Source organism: Drosophila subpulchrella, chromosome 2R, assembly GCF_014743375.2.
Source record: "Drosophila subpulchrella strain 33 F10 #4 breed RU33 chromosome 2R, RU_Dsub_v1.1 Primary Assembly, whole genome shotgun sequence".
NCBI classification, from domain to species: domain Eukaryota; kingdom Metazoa; phylum Arthropoda; class Insecta; order Diptera; family Drosophilidae; genus Drosophila; species Drosophila subpulchrella.
Window position 1 is genome coordinate 20,274,265 of NC_050611.1, and position 21,544 is coordinate 20,295,808.

A 21,544-nucleotide genomic window follows, 5' to 3' on the forward strand; every position below is an offset into this window, starting at 1 on the left:
GCCAACATAAATTTCTGCAGATAAAAGCGCGAAAAAAGCGAAACAGCATTCTCTGGCTGCGGGGGAATCCCCCCAATTGCAATGTCCAGAAATTATAGCAATTTGCTTGTCAAATTGTTGCCGACTTGGGCAATAAATCGTTGGCTTTATGGGCCGCTCCGCGTCGCCAGGTGATCGCGATAGAGTTGTTTTAGAAATAAATCCGCCAAAAAGGCTCTTGGCCCGGCCGACGATCCTCTTTAGTGGTTCGTAAACTTGTAAAATGTGCAATTTGGTCGGCCGGCTTTTACTTAAGTCGATCTTATTTTTCCTTTGCCCGAATGATTTCGCTAATTTAATGGTGCTTTGCCAGCAGTCCAGCCAATTGAATAGTTGGCAAAATCGCCGGGGGATCCAGATCGATGGGGAGCGATTGAAATATTGTTATGGTGATTTACCAGGCAGTGGGTGGTAATTTGTGATGTTTACGAGTGAAATGATGATTGGTTGTTGAGCAGGCTAATTTGAGAGGAATGTGCCAAAGAATTTAATAAAAATAATCACGACTTAGCGCTTAGGTTTGACTTACGCCTTCATTAAATAGTAATCCATTTATTACATTAATAATAAAATTTATTTTTTATTAATTTGCGATGATAAAGAAATGGTAGTTTCCTTGGTGTTCCTCTTAAGATATATTTCTGACTAAATCTATTTTTCAAATATTTTTTAAAGCGCTTTCACAAAATTAAAACCTAAAATTTAGCCATTTGCATTCAACGTTCAAACATCTTATGCGGATTCTTTCTCCCAACATATGTAAGTACATTCCCCTCCATTCCATTCCCAATCCGAAATTCTGACCATGATTCGCATCTGCAATTACGAACATTTTTATTGGCTCGCCTCTTGGGAAACCGCTTGCACCTGCTATTGTTCCTATTTTTACAGGGTATACGTATACAACTCGATATAGCAGCTTACATCAGCTATAAGAATTCACATCTAACTTGGTAAAAAAAATTTATTTTACAAATTTTATGAAGTTATGCTTATATTTACTTAATATACATTTTTTAAGAGATTACTTTTTATCTGTTGAGAAAAATATTACTTTACTTTAGATTTATCAAAAATAGATAGGTGATAGAAAAGTGAAAAGTTTAATAAGTTCCTATAATAAGTGTAGTTTATTAAGCAGCTCTTACATTGTAGCAAAAAAATAAATAAGTAAAATATTTTTTTAATTTATTTTAGTCTTTAATATTCATTAGGATTATATTGCATTTTTCGGTTAGCAGATTCCCAGATAATATGCCATACAAAGAATTTTGTTTCAAAAATATCTAATGCATTAAATCGAATAATATAATAATTTAAGAAAATGCTAATACATTTTGGAATACCAAATGAAATGTAAATACAAAGATAGATAATACCTTTTTGTTCCACATTAAATTTTGTAAAGGGTATCTTGAGGTCGTTCAACTCAAGCATAGCGTGTCGCATTGTTGTTGCTGTGGCATGCCAGAACCTTGAAGTTGCTGTAGCTCTCGTAATTCGAAATGTTTACGGTACATTTAATTTCATTTGGATTATTACAATATGCTTTAGGAGGCGACTCCGTTCTTCCCGGGATCCTGTCCTCCCTGCTCCACCTCCAATCTCCAGCTCCAGCATCCACCTCCATGCTCCATTTGCCAGGCCGAACAATGAGCCATGAAGATTGGGTGGTGCGGTGGATTAAAGGGGCAAATACCCAGACTCCCGAACCCGAACCCGAACCCAAAACCCCAATCCAAATCCCCCCTCTCGCCCAGTTTTTGGGCAGGTGTAGCGATGTAGCAAACGGACATATTTCATTGTTGTTGCCAAAGTGTAATTGCGAATTCCAGACAAATGTGAAATTTGAATTTACAAGTTTAACTTTTCTTGTGAAATCATTTGTTTGGGCTGCTTCTGTGGAACTCTCGTCACTGCTCCTTTTGTGGGGTTTATTTCGTTGTGCGACTCAAGTGTGCAGTTGGCAATTCTCGACTTAGTTCATTTGTTCCATTTCAACGCTTGCCAGCTGAAGAAGTCCTTCGGGAGGAGGAGCAAAGGAAGGATGAGGGGGTTCCATCTCCATCTTTTCGAGTTCCCCATAAACAAATGTACTCATGTCGCTGCTCCTTTCTCTACTTTCTGCTCCCATCTCGCTCTCTGCACTCACATACATCCCTTTCACTTCGATTGTCCCATTTTCGTTGCCACATTTCCGGATTGTGGTACTTCGTTCTGGCCAAAAATGAAAAGGTATATTGTCTCTGTTGAGGAACAGGCGTAGATACACGAGGTGATTATATTATTTTGATTCACCCTATATTTAGGATTAAAATAAAAAATATGGAAATATATGATATGAGTATCGAATAGGTAAACATTTCTTATAAGAAGGTTTTTATAATGATTCGTTGTAAAATGGAGTTTAATTTTACACGAGTGTTGCAATACACCTAGATTAATAAATATGTTAAAATAGGATTTAAAAACACGTTTAAATGACAATATATTTATAATGGTTATAATCAATATTTGAATTTGTATGATGAGAGATGATAAGTAAGTGTTGTTTGATTAGTAAAATCACATTATCTTTTGAGATGCATTATAAATATATTTTAAAAGATAGAAAGATCTTAATCACAGATATATAATACGAACATAGAACATGTTTGGGGATATTTATAGATTTATAGTTTATTAGTTTAAAACAAGGAAGAACGCTATAGTCGAGTACCTCGACTATCAGATACCCGTTACTCAGGTAAAAAGACCAAAGGAAAATGGAGATATGCAAGCAGCAAATGCGCCACCTACCGGCGGTAGACAGATTTAAGCGTTGTGGGCGTTAGAGTGGGCGTGGCAAAGTTTCTTTTAAATCAATCGATAGGTATTGACGAGACCAATAAATTTAAGTTAAAATTTTTTATCTAGCACGAAAATTGTGGGCGCCACAGGCTTGGGCGGTTTGTGGGCGTTAGAGTGGGCGTGGCAAACTTTTTTTTTAATCAATTAATAGGTATATACAAGACCAATACATTTCAGTTAAAATTTTTTATCTAGCATGAAAATTGTGGGCGCCACAGATTTGGGCGGTTTGTGGGCGTTAAAGTGGGCGTGGCATATTCGCGTAACAAACTTGCGCTGCGCTCAAGCCTACGGAATCTAAATCTGAAATCCCGTTTTCCTATCTTTGATAGTTTCCGAGATATCCGCGTTCATATTTACGATTTTTTGAAGTTTGTGGGCGTTAAAGTGGGCGTGGCAAACTTTTTTTTAGATCAATCGGTAGGTATTGATGAGAACAACACATTTCAGTTAAAATTTTTGTTCTAGCATCAAAACTGTAGGAGCCACAGTTTTGGGCGGTTTGTGGGCGTTAGAGTGGGCGTGGCACTCTTCTGAAACAAACTTGCGCTGCGCAGGAATCTCAGGAATCTGCATGCCTAATCCCAGTATTGTAGCTCTTATAGTTTACGAGATCTCAGCGTTCATACGGACAGACGGACAGACGGACATGGCTAGATCGACTCGGCTAGTGATCCTGATCAAGAATATATATACTTTATGGGGTCGGAAACGCTTCCTTCTGCCTGTTACATACTTTTCGACGAATCTAGTATACCCTTTTACTCTACGAGTAACGGGTATAAATATTTTCAATAATTTACATTAAATAAGTATACGTAGTAAATTCGTATACGTAATAAAATATAACAAATCTCATTATTACTCAAATAATTTAATATTACAGATAAACAAGGATAATAAAATCTATTTAAACTAAAACTAAATATTTTAATGACAGAGATAAAGAAGACATAACTAATTTAAAGTCTTTTAACACTAAATTTCAAATATATTATTAAGTATACGCATACTTTTAGGATCTAGGAAGAACCCCTTCTGAAAAATATAATCCCTTTAGAAGGTATTGTAAAGGCGCATTATTCCAACCTAGAGTTGGGTCCCTCTAGCGTATGGCTTATTTTGTTTCCTGCGCTCTGCTCCTTGAAGGACGGCATCCGGATCCAGCTGCAGCCGGAGAAGGCTTAGGCCGAGATCCCGGAATGCTCCACCTCAACGTGCCGCAAAACACCGCCACGAACGGAGGGTCCTTCAAGGCGAGGATATGCGGCATTCGTAGAAATTCGATGGTTCCTTCGTTTGGCATTCTAGTTTGGCTCTTGTACACTTGCCCGGCATTTTGTTAGCTGAAAGGTTGGATGTTTTGTGTGTGCGCTGGGGAGTGTGTGTTTTTTGTCCAGGCTTTTGTGCTCGAGCGTTGTGCCGAAAAAGTTGCATTTCACGTCTTGTTGGACTCGGACTTGCTCCTTTCTTGCACTCTGCAGTGCCGCTGATTTGGCTTCTTCATATTTTGCCAGCCATGGAGCCACCAAAGTGGTGCGTTCCGGTTTGCCGCATAAAACACACTGCCACGCCTCCGGCCGCACACGCCCACCGCCCACCGCCCCCCTGCACACACACGTACGCACACAAATACAATTAGAGACTTGGTTTGTTGGTTCAACTTGTTTGCTTACATTCAACTTTATTTCACTTCTGCTGCGATGGTTTCTTTCAGCCACTATCCCTCAACTCAACCCGTTCAGTTGGCCCAGTCGAGTTGGGCTGGCAGTGTGCAAAGTTTTTGGCCAACTTGCAGCAGCTAGCTCCATTGTGTTTTCCAAGGCCGGAAGAGCGGATTCTGATTCTACAAAAAGTGGGTGCCACGGGTGGCAGTCGGAAGCGCCTTAACTTAATTCTGCTGGATTTCTATGCATCCTCCAGCGAACGGGCGCTGGCACTCTCTGTTTGCTTAAATGTTGTATAATTCACTGATTTCTCTGTGGTTTTGTTGCCATTGTTGGATTTTTGTTGATGCTCCTGGCTGTGTGCGCTTCTTTGTGTGGCCATATTTGTGATTACATTACGTATACGTACGTATACGTAATGCTCACTTGGCGAGCTGCAGCAACTTTGCGGTAAGTCCTCAAGAAATGGAATAATTGGAGGGATTACTAATGAATGGTGGACATCAAGCCATAAAAATATTATGAAAGCATACAAATAAAGATAAAGTATTGGATTACAGGTATTTAGCTTTACTGTTAGGAAGCTGGCAACTTATATTATTTTAGACAATTTTTACTACTCATTATTTTTAAATTGTGAACAGAAATGTATTTTCTATTTCAATATTCAATATATTCAATATTTTCTATTTTCAAATGAACGTACGTCCATCTACTCAAGTGCCATAAGTTCCTCCCCTGTTGTAGTTTATACCTTGATCATCACTTTGCAATTTAATAAAATCTATAACAATTTTACATTGGGGATCTCCTTTTCCGACTCGAACTGTTTTGCCTTATTTCTGAAGCCTGGCACTCTGGCATCTTCCTTCGCCCTACTTTTCTTCAGTAGATTGCAATAAAATAACCCAAAATACTTTAACCAGGCCAATCCCAATTCCTGTCGATTCCCTCAAGGAAAACGTAAGAAAACGAACATGGACTGAACATTGTAAATTGTTGTCCGAAAATTTATTGGCAGCACTTATCAGATTCACTCATAAATCTGCAAAAAGCCCGTCTCCAAAGCCGTGCTAGCCGTCTCTTTCGCTCCTTGGCGATGCGTGGGTGGGGGTTTCTGTGTGTGGGTGGGAGTATCTGTGTGAAAAGTAGAGTACACACGGAGAAAAAAATTCATAGTAAAGAATTTCAGAATTTAAATAATTGCTTTATATATAAGTGCAGTTGAGATATGTAAATGTATAAAGGATTCATTAAATGTAAAAATATATTCAAAACTTTTTTGTATTTCCAAGATTATAGGCTAATTAGCTAGTTTGCATTTGGTCAAAAAATAAAATTGCAAGTATAGTCAAACAAGCTAAAATACTCTTTATTACCATTAGTTTGGTTGATAAGAAAAGGTATCATAAAATCATAATATCATTAAAATCGACTCTAATTTTGTTTTGGTTAAAATATTTGAAACCGTTCAGGGATATCTGATAAAACGATTTCACATTAAATCCGCTGTATTTTTGTTACCAAAAAAACTTGTATTATAAAATTCCGAATTAGGGAAGCTTGACCTTTTGGCGTTCAACCATTCTAGCATTTATCATGTCTTTCTCTAAGTGTACCGTGTGGGTGGGTGGACTGTGCGAGACATTTATTTGCATGCCTCGCCCGAGTTTGCCTCTCTTTCGGTGCTCCATTTCGGTCGCACAATCCACAAATTAACATGACATTTTTACAAGCCCAAACATGTGTACACATGGGCCCGAAAGTGAACCGAACCACTCGAAATTAATAGCCAGCAAAGCAGCATCGGGCGCACATAAGCCGCTCATTGGATGCTGATGTGGATGTGAATGTGGATGTGGCCTAAATGGACGGTGGGACCTTCGGCCGGACATTTATGGACATGGCCGAAAAAGTCAAACATTTGAACAGTCGGGGGCGTAGAACACCGGAGCGTCGAACAGGTTGCCATTTTATGCATCCATAAATTTAATTACTCAAAGCTGCAAAATGTGAAAAACAAAAGGCCATTAGCTCAGGTGGAAAATGACTGCAGACGAACTTCCATATCTCGAATTTCCTCTATTTAAAGTTTATAGGGCTATCCGGCCATTATGCTCTATATTCTGTAAATTAATTTAATGATAATAATAATTGTTGATGTAGCTTAACAAATACGAAAAATTCTCTTTAGGGTTTTTTAATAAAAAGAAGAAGCTATAGATATTGTCATTATAGAAACTATTACAGGATCAATGATTTGTTTTATAACTTAACTTACCTCTCTAAATAAATCAATGAAATGCACATTGAAAAACATGTATTTACCAGGTACATTGTACAATGTACATTTTTAGAAGAATAAATATTACCATTTTAAATATAAGTTAACTTTAAAGGTGAGTCTTGGAAATACTTCTTAGTACATACGGAAAAAGGTTAGTAATATATCATTATAATTAATTTTAATTAAATCATTATATTAAACCTAAAACAAACATGCCTAGAACATTATGTTAGTTTAGGAATTTAATCTGAGATTCTTCCTCTTTTACCCCCTATACCGTTCCCTTTCACTCAAATTTAAATGTTCGATAATCTGGGCCAAGAGACGTGCATACCCAGTAAAGAAGCAGGTTTTTCATTGACAGGAGACGAGTCCATAAGACTGAGACCTCAAACATGGCAGGAGACAGCCATATAGAGAGGGTGAAAAATCATGACAAAACATTTGGCCAACGAGTTTTCATTTTCTTTGTGTGGTGTGGTGCATTTTTTGCTTCATTCTTTTCCTTTTTTTTAGTTTTTTTGGTTCCACTTGAATGAGAATGACGAGAGGACGTCGACGATGATGAAGTTATCAGGCAGAAACAAGCCGAAAGTTGGCACAGTTTCAAAAAGTTTGGCCCACATAGAACGTAGGACCGAGATGAGGGGCTAACAATCAGAAAAGCAGACTGCAAATTCTAAAACAAGGCACACGAACTTTGCATCGAGCGAAAGAGACGGCACTAGTGGGGGGTGAAAGAGACGGGGCTAGGTCGGGGAGAAAGAGATGGGGCTTACCGGGGCACCGGGGACATCAGGCATTTCCGTCCAAGTGCGAATGAGTTTAGCTCTCGGATCTCTGTCAATAGCGAGGAGTGGCACATGGACAGGAGCCACAGGAACTGCCGGCAAAAACAACAGCGACAAATACAGCAGATACAACAACAATAACAGAAACAACAACGACAGCAGTTGACAAATGCAACAAACGACAAGTTAAAATTCATGTTCATTGTAGTTGCCACAAGTTTGCCTTTGCTGAGGTTAAAACACAACATTTCTCGACTTCAAGCCAACAAGCTGGGAATGTAAATGGTAATTGACAAACAGCAGCTTAAGTATTTTAAAATGATTTTAAGTGTAGTACTTTCGGTAAGCTAGGGATAAATTAAGAAACATTGTCAGATACTTGAAGGAGAATCAAAGTTTTAAGGGTCGAATGCCTTTTGGACCCAGAAGATTAAAAGTATATGCATAACTTTTAAACAAACACAATAAATTTGGGAGTTTTAATAATTATTTTATAATTAATATATATTCCCAAAAATCCATCAGATATCCAAAAACAAAGGTAGGTACTGGAGTTAGCAGTTTATTCCTTATAGAAAACCTGATGATTAAGTACTAAATATTAGAATAATCCTTATTCTATTTGCAAAAACCCAGAGCTCATCTGATGCCAAGTATTTCAATTATTAAAATTATTTTTAAAAAAATTAAAAAGCCATCCTGTTGGCAGCTTTCATTTCACTCACCAATCCAAAACAATACATTTGCGCAATACAAGTGGCCGGAATATTTTACAGCCTTGATATCTGCAGATGGAAAGTGTTTCTGCCACCTCACCTGACTGACTGACTTCCGTTTCGTTCCACTCTAGACAATAATATGACGTACATGTTAGGGCCAACATGAAGTTAAATAATAAAATGGCTATAATAAATTTCTGTTTTCTGTTTTGCAAAATATTTCCAGGAATTCGGGGATGGATTGTATGCCAGCCAGCCTTTCAAGCGGAAATTGCACATTTTGCAGAAAGTGCTCCCCCGGGGGAATCGGGATGAGATGGAGTATAAAAGGAATTAGGAATGCAATTTGAGGTTATGTTGGCAATGTGCAACCGGGCTAACTGTACCACCACCAACATGGCTGAGCACTGAGAGAAACAGGTCTAGTCTTTTCCTAATTTAAAAACCATTTGCATTATATAATATATAAATTTGAATATAAGAAATCTTTAAACATAGGTATGTTATGTAAAGTGAAATAATGCCCATAGACACCCAAGTTTTTGATTAAAAAATAACGGTATTTAATTTTAATAGTACAAGATTGAAGGAATTGGATGTTATTTCAATCTTAAAAATGGATTTCTTCAAAAACCTTGTTATTTGTATTACCTGTAAAGCATAAAATAAAGCTCAGGGCATATACGTTTTTCAATAAGAAATATCGTTATATCATTTTAGAAGTATGTACATGATTAAAGGAAATTTACGTTATTTCGTTGGGCGTTGTCGCATATACCTGTAAAATATCAATACTTTTACAATTTTAAAAGGCTTTTCTTACGAATGTAATCATTTTTAACAGTTGCGTTTGTCCTTACAATTTACCTTCGTTTAATTAAAACTCCCACCAAATTTCTCCAAGTGCATGGCACCACCAACTCATGCTGACCACATCTGTATGCGCATTTGTTTAGATGAGAGACGGTATGTGTGTGTGTCAGTTAGACAAACAGACAGTTGGACTGACACTTGGACAGATGTTGGGATACGTAGAGAGTCTGGAAGTTGGACCCGGCTAAGGTCTGACAGCTGGACCCAGAACTCCTGCTCCGCCACCGCCCCCCGGAAAACCCTTTCCCAGATATTAATAGACGAAATTTGAGTATTGCTTCCGTCATGAATAAAATTTTGCATCCAGGGGCAGCTGCAGCAGCGCAAGGGGACCGATGCAAGGCGCCCCCCCCGAAAACTTTTGACAATCCTCCCCTGGTTCCACACACCGCCACTCTCTCGAAAACTTCTCATCCAGAGTTGGACCATTCGCATTGTCCAGGACTGCAGTTTCCTTGCCCAAAACTTTTCAAATTGTCCATTCAACGTCCATTCAGCTGTCTGTTTTTGTGGCTTCGTTTTCTCATTTTTATTTTTACTTTTTACTTTTCTTTTAATTTTAATGACGCCCTCTGAAAAATGTGAAACGCTTGCATTGCCCCAGAGCTAAAAACAATTTCGGGTATGTGCATTTTATGGCCGCATCGGGATTCTTCTGTTCCCCATGGGTGGAGATGATTGCCCCTCATGTCTTTTCTTGTGGTTTTAGTTTTATTTCGGAAAGGAATCAAATGGAAGCTTGATAGTGAGGCTTGAAATTGTACTGATTTACTAAGTTTGACTAGCTAAAATTCAAATGTGTTAATACTATATTGTACAATATTTAACCAGTAAAAAATGTAGCAAATTTCGAAAACAAAGCTACTCAATAAGTGACAGCCTGAGCTACTATATACACTTAAAAATACTTTTTTATTCGATTCCCCCATGCATTTTTAAGACCAAATCTCAATTGAAAAATGCAATCTACATTTAATATCCAACTTAATCAATCAAAAACAAAAACCGATTTGGCCACAATCGTTACGGTCATCAAATGAAAACTCCGGCACTGCAAAATTCAAAATGCAGAAATTGAAAGAAACGCAGCGAAACGAACTGAGCTGAAACCACAGAACGAAATGCGGTAACACGCAAAACTTTGCTGAATCAACTACTAAAAGATTTATGGTATCAAAATAGTGCCACATAAAATATTCACACCTTGGCCCGGCTGCCAGAATCTAACGACTCCGGAGGGAAAGGGATTTTCCGTGGGTCGGAAAACGAGGAGAAAGCCAACCAACTGATGCCTTTGGCCAGATAAAGCCATTGTTTATACTCCGCACAGCGACTGGGTTGTGGATTGCATTTTGGCCATAAGTTGGCAACATTTTTTATGCGTTCATCATGCGGTCAGCATAAATTTTTCATCGCCACTGCCACTTTTCCTTCGTTCAATTTTCCTGCCCCTGCCCCTGCCCCCAGACATGTTGCCAATTTTGATGTCTGACGGCCATAAATCAAGCCGTTTAAAGTCGCCAGAAGAAAAACTACCACCGAATAATTCCTTTTTGGCCAGAACATATAAACAATTTATTCCACACCAATATGTTTGTGACCATGTTTAGTGTTCTTGTGTGTTTCAGTGTTTGTTGGGTTGTATGCTTGCGTAGGGGAAGTCGTGGAACAAAGTACGTATAGGCGAGTGCAATTTGAGAGACACCAATCATGAAAAAGTACGAACAACCAACTAATGATGGGCTCAAGGGTCATCAACGCCAATGGGGGACCTTGCTAACCGATTTTCCTGGAAAGAAAAAAAAGGCATTAAAGTAGGATTTTAAAGATCTGTGTTCTAGAGACTTTCCTAGCTCTAGGCTGAATCGTCGTAAGGTAACTAAAGAGGGATAAAATGTATATAGTAGACTTCTATTTTATTTAGAAGTGGACCAGCGGACAAGCCTTTTTCTCAAAAAATATAGAAAGGGTGATTCACTAAAGAATGTGGTTATACGGACGCTCTCTTAAACGGACAAAGATTATCCTAACCTTTAAATTAAGATTCAAATCGTGTAAAAAATTATCTTAGCCCTAAAATTTATGATTCCGTATACAGAAAAAAAAGGTTTTACCGAACCTTGAAATATATGATTTAATCTAGGGAAGGTTTAAGGTTCACTACTCACCACAATTGAATGATTGATTGCCCTTGCCGCACTTCGGAGATTCGTGCATGGATGGTGTGCTGTGGGTCAGAAATTAAAAGGGATTGCTATATACCGGATTAGGATGCTGAACCCCTGGGCAAGATCTACTTACTTCAGTCCATTCCGAAGTTCCCGGTACATGCCAGAGGGCGCCATGTCGTAGGAGGGCTTCATCCGGTTGACCTGCTGCTGTTGCTGGTGGTGATGACTCTGCTGCTGCTGGTAATGGTGCTGCTGGGGATACTGCGCCTGGTGGCTCTGGATGGGTTGGCTGTACTGCCACATGTTGCCGTTGGTCATCATTTGGCTGGAGTTGGGAGTGGAGCTCCAGTTACCAGGATGCGAGGGTGACGAGGGACAGGATGCAGCCATGCCCCCACCATTACCTCCGCCAGTCAGGCGACCTTGGTGCATCTGGGTGGTAGAGCCAGACTGACCGTACTGTTGCATCGGCTGACCCATCTGACTCATTGAGGTCATGGGCTGCAGGTCGGGCAGCACCGCATTTATTCCGGGGGCATCGATGGCTCCCATGGGATTACCCATCATGGGCATCATAGTCATGCTGCTCAGGGGCGTAACCGCTCCAATGGGCAGCTGAGTGGTCATCGTGGACATGGGAGTCATCTGGTTTCCAGCGGGCATCATGCCCAGCGGCATACTCTGCATGGGGTATGAGGACATCTGGGAGCCACCCGACATGGGCATCTGCATCTGCAGATTCATCTGCGGTGGGTTCAGGGGCTGCATGGCCATCGACTGTCCTTGACCCTGTCCAGGACTCATGCTCAGCGGATACTGAGGCACGCTCTTCATCTGAAAGAAACGAAAAGTATTCATTAAGAAACACTAATGAGCTCATACGGACGCTCTCTTAAGCGGACAAACTTTTTTCTTGACTTAGTTTGTGTTATTGAGAAAATACTATGTTTATTTTCACCTTAGAATCCGCGTACATGCCGTAATCAGCTTCGTAGGGCACTGAGCAAAAATTCATTTTTAATTTGTGGAAAATTCGTGTTAAATTCCGAAAAAAATAATACAAAGAATTTTTTACTCTAAATTTTTTATACCAATTTTAGAATTTTTGGTTTTACTTTTTTTTCTAATAGATCTGAATCTTACGATGAACGAAATACGAATGAGGTAAGGACCGAGTAACTCCCCAAACTTCTGACAATGGAGAGAAAGGTCTACTACGATTTCGGTAGAAATACATACAGAAAAGGGAGATATAAAATTTTCATCGCACTGGCTTTGGAAAACTAAAAAATGAATTCATTCAAAATGTCAGTGTAATTTGGTTTTTAGGTTATCCAAAATTTGTTGTTATCAAATCGATTAAATGGGACGAATAGGCCACAAAAACAGGAAGAAAGTGGAAGTGCAATTGAGTGGCCATCATCCTGAGAAAAAAAATGTGAAAAAGCTTGGCAAGAAGAAGCCCCTAAAGAAGCACCACATCTGCTCCCAGTGTCAGAGTCACACTCATTCCCGCCCAAGGATTCTAACTTCGAAGGTTTTCCACGACAACTGCTGCAAGTACAAGATTCGTCCGCGACCCATGAGAACCAACCAGTGCAATCTGGCCACCCAGTGCCCCTCTCGCACGATCCCCCTCTCTGCCTCTGTGCCACTCCTGCGACATCCTGTCCGGCGGAAGGTGGTTCATCTACCGGAAACCGTGGTCATGGACATGCGGAATACGGAGGACGCCCGCCGAGTGGCGGTCGGTAATAAAAATACCCTTGTCCGAACCATTCTCCCAGTTCCGGACACTGAAAATGGACGGAGTCTGGAGGAACTTCGCCAAATAGATCTGAGGCCACGGCATGCTTATAGAACGGGAAGGGAAAGACCTGTACCCAGCGACTTGGATCTCTAAGAGTACTTCCTTGAATAAGGAAATATGTTCCTTCTATAAAGGTCTTTCTTTTCAATGAAAGCTAATAAATATTACTTCGTTTCGCATACAAAGCGATATTTTGTTTATAGTTAGTTTTTTAGTATCCTTGTTTCCAATGGGTTCAGAATGGGAACCCAAAACTGCACTTCTAGATTTCATAACTTGGGGTATGTATACCCGATTTAGAAGTGGGATACCTCTTTGAATTCGTGTTTAAATTCTCTAATAGTCTACGTTTAAATCTATCTTTTTAACGATGGTCAAAATTGTAACTCATTTTCATGTTCGATTTATCCTTGTTTCCAATGGGTTCAGAATGGGAACCCAAAACTGCACTTCTAGATTTCATAACTTGTGTTATATAAACACGATTTAGAAGTGGGATACCTCTATAAATTCGTGATTAAATTCTCTAGTATTGTACATCAAAATCTATCTTTTTAACGATGATCAAAATTTTAACTCATTTTCATGTTCGATTTATCCTTGTTTCCAATGGGTTCAGAATGGGAACCCAAAACTGCACTTCTAGATTTAATAACTTCAGTTATATATACCCGATTTAGAAGTGGGATACCTCTGTAAATTCGTGATTAAATTCTCTAATAATCTACATTAAAATCTATATTTTTAACGATGGTCAAAAATTTGAAGCCATTTTCATGTTCGATTTATCCTTGTTTCCAATTTCATAACTTGAGTTATATGTACCCAATTTAGAAGTGGGATACCTCTATGAATTCGTGGTTAAATTCTCTAATATTCTACATTAAAATCTATATTTTTGCCGATGGTCAAAATTTTAACCCATTTTCATGTTTGATTTATCCTTGGTTGCAATGGGTTCAGAATGAGAACCCAAAACTGCACTTCTAGATTTCATAACTTGATTTATATATACCCGACTTAGAAGAGGGACACCTCTATGAATTCGTGGTTAAATTCTCGAATATTCTACACTAAAATTTATCTTTTTAACGATGGTCAAAATTTTAACCCATTTTCATGTTCGAGTTATCCTTTTTTTCAATGGGTTCAGAACCGGAACCCAAAACTGCACTTCCACATTTTATAACTTGAGTTATATGAACCTTTATGAAATTTTGGTTGATTAAGAATCTATGTTTTTTTCATAAAAGTTCTTCTTGCCAATAAAAGCTAATCCATATAATTTATCTTTTCATACAAAACCGTATGTTTATCCTAACTTAAGGGTACTTAACTCAATCCAATATTTAAACTTGCACTTTATTTCACTGTTTACAAAACTAACTCTCTATTGCACTACAATTTATTTCAACTTGCTCCTTCCGCGAACCACACACCATTACCCCCGGGAGTAGGGATTATTTAAATACCTTCAACTAGTTGCTTCGCCCCATGGGCATATCGTGATCATCCATAAGGCCACGCCCCTCCGCCAGTCACCTCCCGCCCCTTTAACCCACCCAGGCTGTCCAGGACAATTAATTTTGCCCCGGCTTGTCAGCTTATTGTTTATCTACATAAATACGGAACACGGAGAACGGAGAACGGCTGCCCTGAGCTGTCGTGTCATTTATTCTGCTCCTCCGCCCGTTCGACTTTCGATATCCTTACGGCCGCGGTGCAGTTGCCACACCATTTATGCCATTAAGTCATTAGCTTTGTTTAACAAATAACAAACTGTCAATGAGTGATTAACGATGTTTTTCGCATGAACTGCAATTAGCCGCCGCCGTGGACGCTCGCCAGCCGGAGTTCTTCTGTTCCTTCCTGACAAATGGGTGTGATTTCGCTCCCGGCGGTGTTTCGCTGGATCCGAGGTGCACTGGGTGGTTGGGGATGTGGAGGTGGATCTGGATGTGGATTGATGGGTGATGGGTGGCAGTTGTGGTGCTGGTGGGGTTACCGGGTGACAAGCACTCGTTATTGATGCGCCCCCAAGTTGCCGTCACTTGGCAATTATTGTGTATTGTGCTCCAAGTCAACGGCATTTGCCATAGTCATAGACATCGTCGTGGAACAGTCACACTCAAACTCATCACAGTCACCGTTGAACAAGCAGAGGTGGCACGTTTAGGAGTCAAGATATGTTGACTAATTTCAGAGGGAATTAATACAGAGTTTACAAACCTGTGGTTAACAAACCCTAGACTATTATTATAACACGCTCTAATGGTCTAAAAAATAATATACCTTAAGACTCGATTCTATTTATGTTTTTGGATTATTCCTTTAATCATTTTTAAGCTGATTAGCAATAACAATGTTAAGTAGACTTTTTACAGCTACAGTAATAATAAGACTTGCTCCACGTTGATTCCATAATTGTTGGAAATACACTTTTATAAGAAAAGCTTATAAGAACCAGTATATTTAACAAATATTTGAGCAATATAATAACCCTCTCAGCAAGTATAAATAATTATTGGCCCTTAAAAATATATTTTACTAGAATATTTTATTTATGTTTCGGCAACACTTGTGGTAATATCCGTGCTTAGCGCACATTAACTCAACACACGGAATGTAAAATAGAAATAATAATTAAGAAGCTCTAATGGATTTGACTTATCTTTGGTTCCTAAAAGTTGGAAGGGCACTTTTATTATTACAGATTGTGTAAAGTTCACACTGTAAACCCTTCCTTATAGACATTATTTCAGTCATACCCTAGACATTATACCTGCCAACTCTGATGGCAAGTGGGAGTGGGTGGTGGAGAAGGAGCAGCAGCGTCAACGCAATTATACCCGTTGACAAGTGTAATGTCAGCCAACCGCGGCTGCCATTCTCATTGGCATCTCGACGAAGCTCCATTTGCCAACCATCCCGCTGTTCCTTCTCCCGCTGCTGCTCCTCCTCCTGCTCCTCCTGCTCCTCCTCTGCTCCCCCTGCTGTTCCTGCTGTCGACGTGACGCGCTTCATCACTCACTCGCTGGCTGCTAACACGCTCCCCAGTTACCCACTTATCCAGCCCACTCCACTTAGCCACTCTGCTCCACGGGAGGACTGCGACTGGCGCCCAGCTCATTTCGATCCCTGCACTATGTTTCCATGTCCAGGAGCGGAGCAGGAGAGATTAAAATGGGGCCTAATATTTAAAATTATAAAAGAATTAATCTTAACCATAAAGCTTCTCAGAACTCGCAGTAATCGTTCTATATTGCACTTCTTTAAATACCAAAACAACCTCTTGAAATCAATTATATCCCCTTGAAAATATCTGAAGTAATATTTTATGAACAACGTAGGATTCTGAAAAAAACACCTAAATATAAAAAGAAAACAGTCTTTCTTGTCCGCATGTTAAAATAAATGTAGGTTTTAAAACTAGAAAACATGAAAATTAGGTGACAATTTCTTATCAACATTTAAGCGGACATGAAAACGTCTGTTAGACTTTAAAACCTAGTTTTAGCTTCCCGTATATTGTTCCATCGATTAAGGACCTTTTCGTTCGCATGTTAAACTAAAAGTAGACTTTAAACTTCAAATTTGTATACGTTTTCTAGGTTTAAAGAGTACTTTTAATTTAACATGTAGTCAAGTTCAGTATTAAATAGTTTATATATAGTAAGCACTCCCGAGAAAGCCTTGAACCGCTCCTGACTAGATATATTTACACTGTAATTATTATGCAAAATGCAATTGAGTCCATTATTTACGATATTGTTAAACTTCGTGAGCTGAGTGCTAAATGGGGTGAACCACATTGGATGGCGACAACAAAACTTTCAATATATATACATAGCTAATTCCATATTTCTATGTACATTTTACATACAAATATATTTTGTAATCAGGCAGCACAATATAAATGAGTTTGTGTGCGGTCGCTAATTGCCTTTGCCAGAAAGTTAATTACGGCGAAATTTGAAAATTTCAAAATTGGACTTGTCAAAAACATTTTGACGTTTCCCCTCAGCCACCCCGAAATTCAGCCATCAGTTGGAGGAAATTAGTTTTACAAACTTTTGCGTTTTTGCATTCGCACTGTTTTGGTTTCAGTTGACTTTTAACTAAAAGTTGCTCTCCCATTGTTGGGCTTCGACACTCATTATACCGCATTATTATGACTATTAGCACTCGAATATCAAACATAAATGAGGAAATGCCATTCATCAATTGGAGTGTTGATGTCCATTTGCATTACGGGCAAACATTTGCGCGAACTAATTAAATAGGTGCGAATGTCGGTTTCAAAAAACTGCATTTAATTTGCAAGCGAAACTAATTGTAAAATCAGCATTTCAGTTGGCTTTCAGCGATATATCATTTGTGATATGATTTTTGCTGGTGTCAGGGTGGACAGGAAATTAAAATGTCGTTTTAAATAACTATACAAGCTATAGCTAGTTAGGGAATGAATACAAGTTGATGCAACATTTTACGAACCCTACACCATATACTTAATACTATACCTTTGTTAAGGATTTAACGAGCTACCGGGAAATTTGCATTGTTCGTAGCAGCAAGAACACAATCTTTTTGCTCATTACAGGGAAGATACTGAGCAAATAGGGAGGACTTCGGAAGAAACTTTGCCAGTACCCTCCTCATTACTCATTAGACATGCTAAGGTCTTTGATTTAACACCTCACAGAGGAGCCGTGCTGGGGAGACAAAGGCCTCATTAATTAGGAATGTTAAGATGATGAAAACTAATCTGCTAAAAGCACACTCTCGCTACTTTTTAGCACCCCCATACCCGGTTATGCCCGCCTTCTGAATCCTTTAGGTGAGTCATTTGTCTGCCAGGATCAACCGGGATGGTGGGTCTTGCTAAAAGGGGAGTGGCTTTGGAGGCGTCATTGTTTGGCACCGGTTCACATGCGCTTAATGCACTTCCAAGGAGGCCCCGGCCTCAGCTTCACCTTCGACAATGTTGCTGGATAAGCACAGACGGCAAAACACGGACAACAAACTAAACCAGCTCCGAGGACCTGCGGAAGCGAAGGATCCCAGGACCAAGGACGTCAGGTTGAAATCTGTGCAAATCACAAAATTGGAAAAATCGAGGCGAAACGTGGGGAGGGGGCATCTGAAACACTGGAGAGACGAGCTAAATGCCAAGCGAAGTAGAAGCCGGAATCAGAATCGAGTCCTCCATTAGAGTTCGCCATAAAATAAGAAACTTGTATCGGTAGCTGCAGCTCCGCCAGTGGCCTCCGCTTTCCCAGCTCATTTTCCACATGGAGAAAAAGGTTTCCTCAAAGTGGAAAGCAAAACCACAGTGAAAAAAGTATAAGTTCAAGTCCAAAATGTATACCCTATTTTATATTTTTTTTATTTTAGGCAAATTATTAAATCGAATGTTGGGTAATCTATTAAAAACATTGAACTCTTAGACCTATTGAAAAATGTAATCCTTCCTTTTATATTAAAAAATCAGTTCGTGAAAAATAAAATATGCATTATAATGTCATCAAGTTAATTAGTTAGTGAAGTTAATGAGTTATGTTTATTATGACCATATGACCTTTTAATAAAATTTCGATTACCTGACTTGATTTATTTAAAATATTCAAAAAAGGGTCTGCCTCTTTAGTTTGTACGATTTATAAAATAAAAAAATAAAATAAAATGAATATTTGAAATTTTTATTTTGGTCATAACTTTTAAGCAAGTGTCATATTACCATAACCGTTGTTTGTTTTATTTAAATATTACAAAGTTAAAATTGTTGTAAAAGTTGTGTAATTTCTTTGGGGTTTATCTATTGGGTTTTAATTATGGCCTTATGACACTGGCTTAAATTAAATTTATTTAAAAAGTCATTACAACTTAGAGACAAATGGGTTCACAGATCAATCATACATTTTTTACCATTTATATACAGATATGATATGGGTAATACTTACTTTTTAAATAAAACCAGTTAGTTAGCTCAAATTTAATCTTGTGTCATATGGCCATTAGCTTCATTGCTGTGGAATACATCCCTAAATTCTGTTATTTTTTTTAGTTTTAGTCAAAAATATTTCTCTCACTGCACTCGTAAGCTCATGATGCCCCAATGCATGACGCTTGGCTGAGTGCAAATTCAATTAACTTGTTACAACACAAGCTAAGGATCAGCTTTGGCATCAGCATCTGCCCAGACGGGATTGGGATTTGTATCTGTGTGCACCGGAATCTGGGCCTGCAGATACTGCTGCGCCAAAGTAGAGTCCGGAAAAGGGCTTTCTTGGCCTCCGTCCTCCGCCGACTTTTGTTTATTCTATTTCGAATTTTAATTCCAATCAAATTGGTTTTTGCGGTGCGCGCTCAAACAAACAGTTATTCGATTTAGGCCCCTCGTCGGAAAATGCATTTTTCCTCATTCAATTAATAAAAGATTGCGAAGGCAAACATCCATAACCAAGTGACATTTACATTGGCATTGATGGACGGCCACAAATGGAACTTCTGGAGCCAAAGCCATTACATTTCGCATGCAATTCTCAGCAACTCAAATTGAAATTAATAATGAAATGCCAATTACTCAATGGATTAGCAGAGATGGAGATGCAAATAGATCTGCTGAATATTTTGAGGGTAAATTTACACAAAGCTTTTAGAGCTTAGAGAACAACATTTTATTTTATTTCAGTTTCCACAAAGCGTTTTTAAATAGGCCAACTGCAAAAGTTAAATTCCTGCTTAAACCCCTTGGTCCTAACTCAAATTTGGCTTTAAATAAAATTCCATTTCACCCACTCAACTGACAACAGCCGACGGGCAAAATATTCATCCTGGCCCCTTTTTTTCCGCCATTCTCGACAGTACCTTAAAAATATATCCCCATCGCAGCGGTCCATAATTTATGGCCTGTCCCAATGCCCGCTTCCATTATGAATTCATTAGCACCTGAGGGCTACGCAAAAGAACAGGGATAGCAGGAAAAAGGGGGGGAGTGAGTTGACGTTTCCAACAGAATACCAAAAAAAAAAGGGTTTCCCAAAAGCACAAAGTTCGGCGGCATGTTTCAATAGGTTAAAAATTAGGGCTCAACTTTCGGCACTTTAAAGTGGCTTAAGCACGGGATTCTTTTCAATGTGACCCGCCCGTATATTTGCATATCCCGAATTGTTATACTAAACCAACAGAGTGCTCCGAATCGGAATCAGTAGCGAAATCCCCTCGACTGAAACTGATTTACCCGGGACGCTGCATCGTGTGGGACGTGCTCCGCCGTTTTGGCCGCAAATCGATGGTCCTGTTGGCCAACAGCTGCAGCTCGCAACTGGCTGGCTGCATTCGCAATTAGATGGCCGAGTGGGTCTCTCAAGGATTCGCCGAGATTTTGCGGCGCTAAACAGCTAAATGGCCGTGACAGCTGCAATCGAACTGGGATGCTCGGCCAGCCAGCAATTTATTTTTCTGTTAGCCAAATCTTGCGCCATTTTATGACGTCTGCTCCTTGGGTTCCCAGGACCCCCCAGTCCCTGTCACCTTTAAGGCGTTGCCAGCAAATCAACGTCACGTCCGCCAATCCAAGGCGTCCATAAAAAATGTCTCCGTGTCTGGGTTCCCATCCTGCATCCTGCCATCCTGAATCCTGTCATCCCCTCGTCCTGCCAGTCTCCATTTCTCTGTGCGCACGAGTTGAGGAATAGTTTTGCTGACTGCTGCAAAAGTAGCCATCGCCATCCAAAGTCACCCTTTTTCCCCGGTTTCTGGGCGGACATGTGTGCTCAGGTTCGTCTACGTGCCTCGATCTGCTTACAAGTTCAGAGTTCCCCGGCGTTTCCTGTGGGCAAGGTCATCGAGGGTCAGCGAGTGGGGTGGTGGGGTTGTATATCCAGTTTATTTGTCGCAGTTGACAAATTGATATGGATTGAATGGGAAATCTGTTGCAGCGACAATCGTAGATGTAACTCGATATAATCGATCTAAATAATTGACCAATTCAATGATTTTTTCAGTCTATTTCAAGGTAGGATTGTTTTCATGGTTATACTTTAAGCAAATCTCAAGATGGTATATATGATATAAAGGTATTAAAGAGCACATTTTAAAAATGGTTTATGAATAAAATAAGCAAAATATATTCTTCCTCAATACTTACACAAACCTTGAACTCCACACATGGAAATATTTTATGATATAATAACCAAATGAATTTATAAACCATATCTCGTACATCACATAGATGGGAACCTTGAAATATGATGATATTTTAGATTTTTCTTTTTCAAGCTATTTAGTTTTGTTTTTATATATACATTTTTCCATCACAAAATCTTTTCTAAATTT

At 39.2% G+C, this 21,544-nt stretch overlaps 2 protein-coding genes across 3 annotated transcripts; one reads left to right on the top strand and one right to left on the bottom strand.

The window, feature by feature from the left end:
* Positions 1-10,772: 10,772 nt before the first annotated feature.
* On the bottom strand, positions 10,773-12,556 carry LOC119550447 (putative uncharacterized protein DDB_G0288537). Of its 2 annotated transcripts, none has more exons than XR_005219474.1 (4): positions 12,356-12,556; positions 11,528-12,231; positions 11,395-11,480; positions 10,773-11,015 (listed from the first exon to the last, which is right to left on the bottom strand). XR_005219474.1 is itself a non-coding variant. In XM_037859123.1 (4 exons), the coding sequence occupies exons 1-4, from the start codon at positions 12,410-12,412 to the stop codon at positions 10,981-10,983; spliced, it is 855 nt and encodes a 284-aa protein (XP_037715051.1). In that variant the 5' UTR covers positions 12,413-12,555; the 3' UTR covers positions 10,773-10,980. The 2 variants fall into 2 exon arrangements, 1 of the variants encoding a protein (XP_037715051.1); XM_037859123.1 differs by having other exon boundaries at positions 11,395-11,453; positions 12,356-12,555.
* Positions 12,557-12,689: 133 nt separating this feature from the next.
* Positions 12,690-13,386, top strand: LOC119550448. The gene has a single exon (XM_037859124.1). The coding sequence runs from the start codon at positions 12,761-12,763 to the stop codon at positions 13,298-13,300; it is 540 nt and encodes a 179-aa protein (XP_037715052.1). The 5' UTR covers positions 12,690-12,760; the 3' UTR covers positions 13,301-13,386.
* The last annotated feature ends 8,158 nt before the right edge of the window (positions 13,387-21,544 follow it).

Bases quoted from the DNA above. Each gene is read 5' to 3' on its own strand.
- LOC119550447 (XM_037859123.1), bottom strand. From the start codon at position 12,412: ATGAATTTTTGCTCAGTGCCCTACGAAGCTGATTACGGCATGTACGCG. The intron at 11,454-11,527 runs GTAAGTAGATCT...TCTGACCCACAG, and splicing joins GAACTTCGGAATGGACTGAA to CACACCATCCATGCACGAAT. The intron at 11,016-11,394 runs GTGAGTAGTGAA...TTTTCTTTCCAG, and splicing joins CAATCAATCATTCAATTGTG to GAAAATCGGTTAGCAAGGTC.
- LOC119550448 (XM_037859124.1), top strand. From the start codon at position 12,761: ATGGGACGAATAGGCCACAAAAACAGGAAGAAAGTGGAAGTGCAATTG.